The 14,342-nt window shown below is 45.5% G+C and overlaps 1 protein-coding gene across 1 annotated transcript; it reads right to left on the reverse strand.

Moving 5' to 3' along the window:
* Positions 1 to 6,670: 6,670 nt before the first annotated feature.
* Positions 6,671 to 12,226, reverse strand: LOC307210939 (E3 ubiquitin-protein ligase TRIM11-like; the record flags this gene model as incomplete). Its single annotated transcript, XM_079967143.1, has 8 exons — positions 6,671 to 6,843; positions 7,039 to 7,179; positions 7,650 to 7,682; positions 7,916 to 8,037; positions 9,540 to 9,562; positions 10,332 to 10,562; positions 11,797 to 11,892; positions 12,008 to 12,226. The coding sequence occupies 8 exons, from the start codon at positions 12,224 to 12,226 to the stop codon at positions 6,671 to 6,673; spliced, it is 1,038 nt and encodes a 345-aa protein (XP_079823269.1).
* Positions 12,227 to 14,342: the final 2,116 nt, after the last annotated feature.

Raw genomic sequence — 14,342 nt, forward strand, 5'->3', positions numbered from 1 at the left:
TGGAAGGGGGGGAATAAGTGAGAGTGGGGACAAAGCACATGGGTTTTCTAGTCAGAACAGATTTAGTTGACCCCATGATCCATGATATGAAAGAATGTTTAAAATCTGGGTAGATATATGCATTTGCAGTACTGAATCTGGGAGCAAGCCGTTGTGTCGAATGACAGCCTTTACACTGTCTTGGCAGAGAATCTTTCCTCCTGAGTAACCAATAAATGAAATCTAGGTGTCTGTGTTGTGTATTGAGTCAAAGGATTTTATATCTGTATTATTATTGTCTGTATTTGCATTAGGGTAAAGTAACTGCCTTTTGGTTCCAGAGGGTACAGCTACTATTGGTTCATTTAAGCTGCTGTATTTGGATCCTCTGTCTTATTGGTTTCCTCCAAAAGGCAGGACTGTGTTTGCCTGATATTGTTCCATCCACAATTTTTCCTTTCTAGCTAGTTCCCTGTCCCTATAAATGTAGCTCTCCCCTCCTCAGGTCTCAGTCTTGTTGCTTTAATAAAGAAGTGTTACTAGAGAACTGTCTCCAGCATATTATGTCAAGAGAGCTGAAATCACAAACCCCACGTCACAACAGTCTGATCATAGGGATTTCTACCTTGAGCTTCCTTACCTGGGGAAGCCTCCTGCAGGCCAGATTGTGGGCTTTCTAGGCAGGGTGGCCTTGAAGCTCTGCCTTTTTGGGTGAAGTTTGGCTTTGTCCCCCAGGAGCATTTCTTAGCAGAAGCTTATCTGGCAGTCCTGCTGAAGCCAAGAGCTGGCTCGGTCGTTGTCTTGAGGGCTGTTTGCACACACGCGTTTTCATCGCACGCTTCCTCAGTGCTCGATGTCTGGCAACTTAACACACAAACTGACTCCACAGGGAAGCATGGAGTCAGGGGTGCTGTGCAAGTGGCTCTTGTGGCGACTGATTCATCACAAGCCTCCATGAGACGCTGCCGTCGTCCAGTCAGGGACAGACCTCTGTGAAGCAGCTTGAAGTACCTGGGTTTCCTTTAAGGCTGTGGCTCTAAGCGTATTTATTTGGGAACAAGTTCCATTGCGGGAAGGGGACAGAGAGAAGGGACAGCCCACGCCAATGTCTTTGGAGGGTGGGGCAAATAGTCCCAAGATCTTAATGTTCCCACTTGAATTAATTGTGAATTGGGCAGGTGAGCTTTTAACCAAAGCTGGCAATCTGTTGAAAGTGCTGTGTGTGTGTGTGTGTGTGTGTGTGTGTGTGTGTGTGTGAGAGAGAGAGAGAGAGAGAGAGAGAGAGAGAGAGAGAGAGAGAGCGAGCGAGCTGCATTGATGTGCCGTTGGGTCATTAGACGTGGGAACTACAATGTCTACTGCGCATGCATGAGATGAGAATGAATTTGCAGTAGGTTCCTGTGGAATGCCCTCCCATCAGATATAAGATAAACAACTTGCCCTACAATCCCTAACAAAAATGCTTCTTTTTTTTTACAAATGTCATTTAAAACATTTTTTCCAATTCATTATATATCATTTCCTAAAATTATTTAACTTCTCTACATTCCCACCACATGTGATAAAAAAGTCCATTAATGAGTTATTTGAAATTCCCAAGAGGGAAAATGGCGAACACAGGATATTTATTGAGTCAGTGTGATTTTTGCAGTTGCTGTTGAAATTGCAAAACAATGAAGCACAGGACAGAGCAATGGAGAACTTCTGAAACAACAATGGGATATTAGCACCGCCCAAGGCAGAAGACATAATATTTTACAAGGACAGAAAAAGACATCACAGACATCAATTCTTGCATGCAGGGGACTACCTAAATTATATAGTTTGGCATCTGAATGATTGGTGTTAAAAATTATATTATAATTTAGCATTGTTATAATGAGGCTGTTATTGGATTATTGTAACTAAAAACTAATAAAAATCATTCAAAATAAAATTGTTCAAAATGTAATGATAATAAGTATAATCATAATCATAATTGGAAATTTGGTGATGAGTATCTGCTTGTCTGTCTCTACACTCAGAGATTGTCAGGTGAGCTTTGGCAGACACATAAAACAAGGGCTGGAGGGTCTCTCCTGAGAAGGAGGCTGCTGAGAATGAGTGGAGGAGGACTGCTATGTCTGCATCGTAAAAACACACCCGTCCCCCTTCACAGTTCAGGGCCACTCGGATCCTCTCGGGCTCATCACCTGGAACAAGGGTCTTACAGGGAGAGCAGAACTTGTACACACCGCCCCACTTTCCCAAACCCCAGATCCCTTCCATAGGATCAAAAGAGAAATCACCCTTCCTCTTCACAGACTTTCTGGCCACCCCCACCCTCCATTCTTCCTCTCTTCCCACAGTGACCTCCCAGAAATGTCTGCCTGATGTGAAACCCTCACATCCCAGCACATAGGTTTGTATGTCAAATCTCTCAGGTTTGTTTGGCAGGTCTTGACGCACTTCTCCCTTTCTCACACTCTTACGATCCTCAGACAGGATGAGACAGGGATGTGCTGTGTCTGGATCCAAAGTTACGTTTTCTGTGGGGGCAGATGAGGAAAGAGAAGATAAACAACGTCAACTGGGAAGCTGACATTTCTTTAGACAGAAATGTAATTCCCTCTGAAATGAACAGGGACTTTGTTAACTGTATTCGGGACTAGGATGCTCCACAAGTTCTTAATAATACTTCTTGAAGCATCTGTGTGGTTTTGGGGGCTTTGTGCCATCAAAAGGCACCCTCCTATTTTCTGGCAACGAAAGCACTCCGCACACATTATGTGCACAGAAACCTTACACAAACCATGTACGTAAGGTCAACTTTATTATGCCCGTTTTTCAGATGGGAGGACTGAGGCTGAGAGTGGCCTCTTTACTCACCCTCAAAGCTCATGGCAGAAGGCACAGTCAAAGCAGGGACTCCCTGATTCACAGCTCAATCTTTTCCCTCACACGACACACTATGCTTGAAATGGCAGGTAAATCTGGCAGCAGGCCAAAGCAGAGAACACACCCTTCTCATGGCAAGCACCCAAGTTCAGTTATGTATTTAAAGGACATTTTACCCCACCTTTCCAGGCAGTTTATAAAAAGAAAAAACACTGACACCCATAAAACTGTCTCTATGCTCTGCTGCTTATGAAAGCGACTAGTCTCCCTTGACCCCCTCTGTGTGAAATGACCGTCTTGGGGCTCTGAGAGTGAATCAGGGGGGCTCTGTTTTGATGAGCAGATGTCTGGTTAAGTGGCTGAGATTGGACATATTGGGCAGAAAGAGGGTTGCTGAATTTCCCTCATCCTGTTGCAACTAAATCGTAACAGCCTGGCACCTGAGGCCTGGGCTGTGCAGCCCCCACCTCCCTGCCATTGACATCAGTACCTCTTCAACTTCTAGCCCTCAAAAGTTGTCATGGCCATTTTCTGAGCTATTTCTGCTCGTGCACCAGTTTGTCCCCCACTTTTGCTCCCTTAAACCTTACTCTTAACCAACTCTCTTAAATTGAGCATTAGAGGGTCTTGCGTTGGTGTTGACCTTTAAAGCCCTAAACTGCCTCGGCCCAGTATACCTGAAGGAGCGTTTCCACCTCCATCGTTCTGCCCAGACGCTGAGGTCCAGCCCTGAGGGCCTTCTGGTGGTTCCCTCATTGCGAGAAGCAAAGCTACAGGGAACCAGGCAGAGGGCCTTCTTGGTAGTGGCACCCGCCCTGTGGAACGCCCTCCCACCAGATGTCAAAGAGATAAACAACTACCTAACATTTAGAAGACATCTGAAGGGAAGTTTTTAATGTGTGACATTTTAATGTATTTTTAATCTTTGTTGGAAGCCGCCCAGAGTGGCTGGGGAAACCCAGGCAGATTGGCAGGGTACAAATTATTATTATTGCGTGCCTCAAAGGGATATTTCCCCCTCGTGTGCAGAGACCATTGGGCTTCACACCACCCTTGTACCTCAGTGAGATTCAACACAGAAAATCCCGCTGCCTTGGGCTGGGTGCTCCCTCTACCTTCCCCCCAAGCACCTGCTTTCACACAACCATATTTCACTTCCACTCCCTTGCATGGCTGGTCTATTCAGGACAGGAGGACAGGAGGAAAGTTTTTCCCTCAGAACTTGTGTGGTGTTGAGTCTGGGAGTCAGAGCAGGAGAGCGTCAGGGGAGTCTGAAGAGCTAGTGGAGACCCCCTTCATAGACTTGGCAAAGTGCCCAGGTGCCTTTTAATTGTTATTCTGAAGATTTCTGGCTAAATGGTTAAGAAATAGCTGGAAGGTGACCAGGGGAATGCCTTTATTCCCTTACCAAATTCTAGCTAAAGACAACGTTATCCAGAATTCTGTGCATGAAGGAAAACTGTAGTTTGAGTCTACGGCAGAGGAGGAGACAGAGGGAGGGGAGTTTTGGCTTTGTCAGTTTACAGCATTTAGTTGTGCTGGCTGCCTCTCTCTCTATTTGTCAAACAGTGGACTTGCCTGTGGGGAATGTTGAAGCTCTGCTCATCTTATTGATATAGATAAAACTCAAATAGGACAAAAATGCATTAGCTTTGATATCCTTCAAAAGATCATTTGCTAGGCAAAAACATTCCTCTTTGGCTGATTGAGCACAATGACAAAAATCCACCAAAAGCATACAAATCAATATGGCTAACCTGATCCAAAACACCCACCCACCCCACTCTCACATGAAAACAACGACCACCACAGCCAACCACAAATGAACAACCACACCCTACGCCAACCCCAACCTCTCTCACCACCAAAGGAACACAAGTGAACAGCAGAGAAGCCGCACAAGCAATGCTGACACCAAACCCTACATACATTAAGCATAATAGAAACATCGCCACCCGACCCCCCCCCGCCCCTCCACCCCTTATTTGCCCCTAATGTCTCAACAAATGAAACTGAGTTGTAAATATGTTACATGGAAAAAAAATGAGACATTACACATATTTCTATAAAACAAGAAAATCTTTAATTTAAAAAATGTGAAAAAAATAGGATACCTGCTCTCTCACTGACCTGGCAGATATGGCTGAGACACACTTCTCTCCTGGTGGTGGGATTCCGACAAATAAAGGGATGGGCAGACTTCAGACTTGGGGGATTTGCTTTCATTTTTGATCGGAATGCTGAGATCCAGAAATGGACCCAGGTGCAAAATACGAATTTATGTAGGGAAGCCCCTGAAATCTGCAGACATTCAGGGTCAACACAGGAAGGTCTGAAGAGAAGCTTCCACATAGAGAGGAGCTTTGCAGGGAGGGCTTTCAAACACATCTCTGAAGGGACCCTTGTTAAGATTTCATATTCTGAGTACACAGTGTGTTGGACTTGGGGTGACAAGGCCCAGGTTCGAATCCCTTTTGACCATAAACATTAATGTGTCTCCTTTTTCTAAGTCTTTCTCAGCTCAGCCTCTTCTACCTCACAGGGTTCCTCTGAGGATAAAACAGGAGATCACCCTCCTAAAATCCCTGGAGAATGTCATGGCGAATGGATATTAATACTGTTGAGTTTGAAACACCACAGGAGCAACAAGAAGTACAATCTTTAATAGAATCAAACACGTTAGCACAGGAAACATCTCCCCAAATACTTTCAGGCCCGTTACACAAAAGGATAAGAAGAGGTTATCTCTAAAAAAAATACAGATAAGTATCTGATTGTTCGCTACAAAGCATCTTGGAGAAAATACATAGGAATTTACCCCTCCACCCCCACCCCCCCAGAAATCCAGTCTAGATTGTCACTGTTCTCTCCTCAGAACATCTGACAGAGGCTCTTCACTGTCACGAGGGGATTTTGTTACATTGAGGTCCAAGACCTGCACGGGGGGGGGGGGGGGTACATTTCTGGGGTCAGCATGTGAAGGCAATATAGCGTAAGTCAGGAAGACCCCCCCCCTCGAAAATGCCCCTAAGCAACCATCCCACTTGTCTGAAGCCAGAGATCTTGACCTTCCTAGAGGCCAGTAAGCAAGGGGGACTTAGAAACTCTTTCCCCCACTGCCAAAGCCCCATTGCTTTCTGGCTCTAAAGACTTTTCTGGGATCTCAGAGTCCCTTCTAACAGTTTTTCCTCATCTCTAGCCCTCTTTCTATTTAATAATTTGTGTTTTGAGGAACGGCTCCAGGCTGTGAATTTTGCGCTGACTGTACTGAACTCACAAAAAGGAGATTTTGCTGAATTGCCACATAAGCTTCCCTGAGTAGTAGCAAAGAAGGGATTTTGGAACTTCCATCTCCATGACCAGTGGAAGAATTGGAGGATGAAAGGGAATCAGAGTTCAGGATTGAGGATGAGGAACGTTTTAAGTGATGCTTGTGCATAATTCTGATGTTATTCAGAAAAGATGATGGTATTGTCTATAGAAAACTTGTCAGAGAGAGAACTACATCGAAACAGGAATGTGTGTGGGGTTGCTGTTGCTTCCTAAATTATTTTCTTGCTTCTTGCACCTCCTGCACTGACACAAATAGCCCATTCCCAAGGGAGAGAGAACAGGCAAGTTTGGGGACTGACAGGGGACCCAATCCATCAGTGTCATTTACAAAGCTGGCCTGAGAAGGGAGAGTTGCATCATGATTGACACAAGGGATGGCCAATCACAGTTTCTTCTTAAGTGCCTGTCAGGTCAGTCCTGAAGAGGAGACTGAATATGTAATAATGACAGTGAATATATACTTGCCTGTCTGCACCTTCGGTCAATAGAGTCTCAGGTTCGCTTTCTCGCTCACGAAAAAGTAGGGCTGGAGGGTCTCTCCTGAGAAGGGGGCTGCTGGGAATGTGCAGAGGAGGGCTGCTGTATCTGCATCGTAAAAGGACACCCGTCCCCCTTCATAGTTCAGGGTCACTCGGATCCTCTTGGGATCCTCACCTGGAACAGGGGCCTCATGGGGGGAGCATACCTTGTACCCACCATGCCACTTCCCCAAACCCCAGATCCCTTCCGTAGTATTAAAATACAAATCACCCTTCCTCTTCACAGACTTTCTGGCCACCCCCACCCCCCACCCCTCCTCTTTTCCCACAGTGACCTCCCAGAAATGTCTTCCTGCTGTGAAACCCTCACATCCCAGCACATCGCCATCTGTGTCAAATCTCTCAGGGTTGTCTGGCAGGTCTTGACACTCTTCTCCATCTCTCACGCTCTTTCGATCCTCAGACAGGATGAGGTAGGGATTTGCTGTGTCTGGATCCAAAGTTATGTTTTCTGTGGGGGCAGAGGAGGAAAGAGAAGAGAAACAACGTCAATGGGGAAGCTGACTCTGTTTTAGGTACATGACAGAAATAGTATCCGCTCTGAAATGAACAGGGACTCCAGGGCTCTGCATTCGAGACAGGGGTGTTCATCAAGTTCTTGAAACATTTGTAGATCTTTCAAGAGTTCAAAGCACTTAACACACATTACAGTGGTACCTTGGGTTAAGTACTTAATTCATTCCGGAGGTTCATTCTTAACCTGAAGCACCACTTTAGCTAATGGGGCCTCCTGCTGCCACCGGAGCACGATTTCTGTTCTCATCCTGAATCAAAGTTCTTAACCTGAAGCACTATGTCTGGGTTAGCGGAGTCTGTAACCTGAAGTGTATGTAACCTGAAGCGTATGTAACCTGAGGTACCACTGTAATAAATAATAATAATAATAATAATAATAATAATAATAATAATAATAAAATGTACCTTTTTGCAGCTGAAGTCCATATTCCACAGTGTCTGGAAGAGAAAAAGGAACCAAGATTAGCATCACACCATCATTCAGATAACAAACCTGGCAACAACAATATGAGCTCATGAGATTGTAGCCAGTGTGACTTCTTGATATTGAAAAAGAATAAACTAAAAAACCTTCCATCTTCCTGGCATGGCTTATATTTCGTATGATCAGAAGCCTGTCATGAACACTTATAAACATCCATTATAAAATACTTTCAGCCCTTCTTTCTTACCTTTGAACTGCTTCATGACTCCCTCCAGGAAGGGATTAATATCACAGACGTCCCAGATCCTCCACTTCAGGGCAGGAGGAAAAGCCACAGGAGGGTCCTCTAATTTCTCCTTCTCCTGAGACCTGGGAGGAGAAGAACAAAGTCAAGCCAACATCCTTCCAATGCAAGGAGCTTTCTGACAAGGCAGGGGTCTCATCCTGATGATAAAGGCACCATGGAAATATCATGAAGACTTGGGAGCAGGGTTCTTCCTATGGCAAAAAGGAGCATCTAGCTGACGTGTAGATCTAGAAAGCATCTAAGAAGTTGAAGGAAAACCGAAATACACCTGCTTCCAAAATATACTGAAGGAAATACATGAATATGAGATTGAAGGTAAAGAAGCTGATATATGCAAATTAATTTTTTAGGAAAGTGAGCAATACTGGGTCCTTACACAGAGATTTTAGGACTACACCAGTTTTAGTGAAGAATTTCAGGTGATTAATGAGCAAAACAAAATAGGTCTGGTATGTGCATTTCTGAAATATAAGGAAGTTCAGAATGCTTTAGAATGGCTTTTGCAGTTAACATTATAAATGTATTTTAGCACAGTGGGTATATTTTAAAAATAGAGAAGATATTTGAAGAAATTAAAGCAGTATTTTCTAAACATGGAAGATTCTCAAAATTCATGAGTGTTTGAATATGTTGCAGGTGTTTGGGGGAGAAGGCTCTCAGCGGGTTCTCTTCACGATGGCTGGGTCAAAGGCAGTGGTGCCTCTGAAACCACAGGAGGGGAGTATCCTCTGGGGCACAGATCCTGCCCATCGGTTTCCCACTGGCATCTGGTTAATCACTGTGAAAACAGGATGCTGGACGAGATGGTCCACTGGCCTGATCCAGCAGGGCCCTTTCTCACATTCTTATGTCTGAAGAAGAACCAGCAGGAGCCTGAAATACACTGGATATTTAAGGGACGCGAGTGGCGCTGTGGTCTAAACCGCTGTGCCGATCTGAAAGTTGGCGGTTTGAATCCCCGCGACGGGGTGAGCTCCCATTGCTAGGTCCCTGCTCCTGCCAGCCTAGCAGTTCGAAAGCATGTCAAAGTGCAAGTAGATAAATAGGTACCACTCCAGCGGGAAGGTAAATGGCCTTTCCGTGCGCTGCTCTGGTTTCGGTGTTACATTTCGTCAGAAGTGGCTTAGTCATGCTGGCCACACGACCCAGAAAAGCTGTCCATGGACAAACGCCTGTTCTCTCGGCCTGTAAAGCGAGATAATCGCCGCAACCCCAGATTCGTTCGTGACTGGTCTTAACGGTCAGGGGTCCTTTATCTTTATCTTTTCTATAAGGAATGTTCCCGCTTTTCTGTATCAATTCCAGAGTAAATGAATCCATCAAGGAAAACGGAAAAATATGTAATGGAGGGGAACAAGGAATGACTTCCTTCCTATGATTCTCGATGAGACCAATAGCTACAAATGACTAGGAAAATGTGTCTCTATTTCTGTCTGTGATCTTGTGGAATGGACAATGGAGTCCTAAGCTATCGCTAGAAGGAGGAACAGGAGAGCGAGTTTCCCACCTGTTAAACAGGAACTTTCCTAGCATCAGAATAAGGCAGGGGTTTTCCATCACTTACCTCTGCAAGAAGCTTCCAATATCCTGGAGGGAAAGAAAGATGTTAGTGGAGCCAGAACACTGTCATCTGTTTGTTGTTGTTATTTCTGCTGTTGTCATTGTCAATTTTGTAAACCACCCTATACCTGCAGGTCTCTCGGCAGTTCCCCAAATAAAAACACAACACAAGATTCATAAAAAAACAAGAACAACCAAATAATCCAAACTGACTGCAGAGGCAGCCCAAAGTACAACCCCCAAGCTATGTACCTACTCCTTCAGAAGAAGTGTAACCCCATCAAGAGCAGGCCATCTCCCACCCATCCGGTCTAGGGAACCACCCACTAATAGTTCCTCAGTCTTATCTGGATTGCCTTTCAATTTGTTGGCTCTCATCCAGTCTGTTAGAGAGACAAGACACTGGTCCAGCACTTCCACTGCCTCACCTGCAGATGTAAAGGAGAGTCACCAGCATATTGCTGACAACGTGTGCCAAACCTCCGGAAGACCCCAGTTATCAATACTAAGCAGCTGACCAGCACTTACTGGGAAAGACAGGTGGGCAGAGAGCTACTGGTTTTTAAGGCTTCCCAGAGACCTCTGGTTGGCCAGTGCGAAAACACGACACTAGAGTGAAGGACCTGTGGTTTGATCTAGCAGATCCCCTTTTGTGACCCCAGGCCTTTCACCCATCATGCACCAATTCTTTTCCTTGCAGCAACTTTTGGGGGGGTGGGGGCTAAGACATGTTATCCTCCTGCTTGTACTATGAAGCATCACACTCGCACCCTCTCGCATCAGGATGAGGCCTGACCTGCAGGAGTTCACTGGCTGGTTCCTGAAGCTTCTCCTCCATCTCCCGGATGAGGCTGTCAAGAGAGGAGAGTTGTCTGGAGAGTCTGGCCAGCTGCTCCTCCCTTTGGGCTGCAATCTCCTTCTCCACTTCTGCCATCTGGGCCAGAATACATTTCTCCTGTTCTTCCAGAAACTGGCGCAGTCGCCTGAACTCAGCCACCATCTTTTCCCTCTCTGCACCTGTTTGTTTCTGCAGCAAAGAGGTTGAAAGAAGAGAACAGTGGGCCAAGTTAGATTAGCTTCAACCAGAGCCAGGGCCTTCTCAACACTGGCTCCGGCCTGGTGGAACACTCTGCCTCATGAGACCAGGGCCCTGCAGGATCTGATTTCTTTCCGCAGGGCCTGTAAGACAGAGTTGTTCCACCTGGCCTTTGGCTTGGAGCCAGTTTGATTCCCTCCCTCCCTCTCTTTTTTCTTTTCCTTCTCCTCCTGTGATGAGGCATTTTAATGAGGCATTTTAATATTTTAATGTTTCAATATTTTAATGTTGTATTTAAATTTTGTTTTAAGTTGTAATCATAAAACTTCTTTTTATTATTGCTTGTTAGCCGCCCTGAGCCCGACTTTGGCTGGGGAGGGCGGGGTATAAATAAAAAAATATTATTATTATATCAGGCATTTAGTCTGCTCTTGCAGGATGAAGAGGCCAGTTATGCAAATTTAACTAGAGGGCCACTTCTGACATATTCAGCAGAGAAAGAGCTTCATAAACACTCACAAGCCCACCCCCTCCTTTAAATGGTCTTTCATGTTCTGTGGGAGATCGGACCATTAAAAAAGAAACCTCTTTCTGTATTCCATATTCTCCCCCCCCCCCAGGTATTGATTCTAGACTATAGCACTTTTTCACCTTAAAGTAGCAATGATACTTACAAGCAGGTCTTGGCTTTCCTTTTCTGTGTCTGCTTTAAATACTAGAATTTTCTCTCTCTCCTTCCTCACATTGTGTAGGCAGCTGCTGATCTGATCCTGAAAAGAAAACAAAATCCAAATTGGGCTGCATTACACCTTAACAGGCAAAATGAATTGTATGTTTGCTCCCTGCCCCACATCCCTGGGTCTTTTGCAAAGATTCCCCTTTTTCATCCCAGATGAGGAAGAAATGAAGAGGCCCTATTTACCCCACACACTGAACACACCTCCAACATGTTTCCCCTCCTTTTTATTAAATTAATCCTAGATGTTGCAATCTTTCATCCCAGGGGAGTTACTGCAGCCTGAATTCAGGGGGACACTGGGCACACTTTAATCCCTCAAAAAGAAAAATAAATGTTTATTGTATTAAGTTTTAGAAGTTTAGTTGCATCAGGAGAATACCTTTTGGGCTGCAAGTTGAGAGAATACATTACAATATTATCATTATCGGAAGCTCCTCTTGTCTGCAGCTCTTCCACCCCCAAGAAAGACCCTCTGACTTTTCTCACCTTGTACTCCTGGGACGCCTCCTCTAGAGGAACCACCTCGTGGCTTTTGTGCTCCTTGGATCTGTCACACACCACACAGATGGGGCTTTCGTCCTCCTTGCAGAAGAGCTTCAGGGGCTCCTGGTGCTTCTCACAGATCTTCCCCTTTCCTTCCCCCTGCTGTTTCCCCCCCCAGATGGCTGAATTTCTTGGCTATTTCCACAAAATTTGCCAGCTGCTGATTTCGCGTGATGCTGCTTTGCTCAACGTTTTCCCTGCACTGAGGGCAGCAAGCCTCTCCCTCGGATTTCTCCCAGCACTGGATCAGGCAGGATCGGCAGAAGTTGTGCCCGCACTCATGAATGATCACTGGATCTCTGAAATAATCCAGGCAAATGGAGCAAGTGGCTTCCTCGCAGAGATCCCGGACGGGACCCTCAAAAGCAGCCATGCTTGCTTCGCCAGGAAGAGAGAGCTGGTTTCGTTTTCTCTCTTTTCCGCCTGCAAATGGGCGTGTTCCCTTTCCAGGAAATTCGGATTTCCGGGAAATTCAGGATCTCTGCTGCCTTGGAGTTGGGTGGAGCCCCGAGCAGCTTTGATACGGTGGAAATAAATATATTTATTTATTTTAAATGGAATGCTCATTCTTGGTGGATGCTCGTTTAAGGAACCATTTCCCTGTGGGAGCTGGTGGAGTTTGTTGTAGTTTTGTTGACTATCAGCACGTCAGGCTCAGACTACTTTGCAAGCTGATGAATGAATTGCCTCCCCGCCCCCCACTCCTTGCTCCATCCATATCCTTTTTCTAGTTAGCAGCCACCACATAAAGAGGAGAAACAGCCCAGCCCTCCATCCCGGTGCCAGTTTTTAGTGAGTCGTTTTGACAGAATCACCGGCGCCTGATAATGTGCAATAATAACCTCTGGAACGAACTCTGCAAACGGCCTTTGCAAACAGCTCAGCTAATGGTATCCAGATATTTGCCAATAACACCGCAGCGCAGCTATTAGCCCCGTTTTCTCAATGAATGCACCCTTTGTCAGTGAAATATCACATTGTTATAAGAATTTTAAGTTCTCAAATACAAAATAAATACTGTACATAAATGCACACATAACTCAATATTTGAACCATGTGTCTGAAATAGTATGAGAGAGCAATCCTGAAGTCATTTCGACTCTCCCAATGGCCCCAAATATTCCTCTGCAGTAAGGGAGGAAAATGGGGAAAGTTCATTCATAAGGGCATATTTGTGTATGAATAGGATGAGCCTGTGACCTGGATTCAGGAACTAAAGTACCTGTGTATCAGAAGGGAAGGAGAGGCCCATTTCCCCACCTCCCAAATCCCATCCTCAGGACAAGGAGCGAACTTGCTGTTCCTCTTCACAGACTTCCTGGCTCCCCCTAGGGCCCAGTGCCCCTCACTCTCTACAATGACCTCCCAAAATCTCTGCCCGCTGTGATCCCCTCTTGCCCTAGCACATGGGGACGTGTGTGTTTAATCTCCCAGGATTGTGGGGGAGATTTTGATCTGCATCTCCATCTCTCACACTCTTTTGAACCTTAGACAGGATGAGGCTGGATCCAAAGTTGCGTTTCCTGGGGGGCAGATGAGGAAAGAGGACAGAAACAGCAGGAGCTCAGAGACAAACTTTTCTTTAGACCCGTGACAGAAATTTCCTTCCTGCTCAATGCCCTGCGTTTGGGATGCTCCACAAGTTCTCAATAATAATTCTTGAAACCACCTGTTCTTTCAAGTGTTCAAAGCACTTCAAGCACATTATCTGCATAGAATCCTTACATGGACCCTGTATATTAAGTCACTGCCACAGGTTAGATGGCTTTAAAAAAACATCCAAGTCATAGAGCATGCAGCTTTAAATGGCTTTGATTCATGATGGCTATAAACCACCTCCAGGATCAAAGGAACCATTCCTCCCAATTCTAGTCTCTGCAGAGCAGAAGAAGGAGAGAGAGCGCTCTTACTTACTGGTTTATTTATTTCATAAAATTTAAACACCACTTGTTTTGTAAAACAAAAACAAAAAAACCAACAACACCAAAGTAGTTTACAGAAAGATAAAATCGGGGGGGGGGGGGGAATAAAATATACCAGAAGTTAAACTACTATAACTTATTTTCTAAGCATCTGGGTAGGCTTGATGAAACCAAAATCTTTTTAGTAAAGGTAAAGGGACCCCTGACCATTAGGTCCAGTCGTGGCCGACTCTGGGGTTGCGGCACTCATCTCGCTTTATTGGCCGAGGGAGCCAGCGTACAGCATACAGGTCATGTGGCCAGCATGACTAAGCCGCTTCTGGCAAACCAGAGCAGCGCATGGAAACGCCATTTACCTTCCCCCCAGAGTGGTACCTATTGATCTACTTGCACTTTGACGTGCTTTTGAACTGCTAGGTTGGCAGGAGCAGGGACTGAGCAATGGGAGCTCACTCTGTCATGGGGATTCGAACCGCCGACCTTCTGATCGGCAAGCCCTAGGCTCAGTGGTTTAACCCACAGCGCCACCCATGTCACCCAGAATGTTTTTAGCAGGCACCAAAAAGA

Source organism: Podarcis cretensis, assembly GCF_951804945.1.
Source record: "Podarcis cretensis genome assembly, chromosome: 2".
NCBI classification, from domain to species: domain Eukaryota; kingdom Metazoa; phylum Chordata; class Lepidosauria; order Squamata; family Lacertidae; genus Podarcis; species Podarcis cretensis.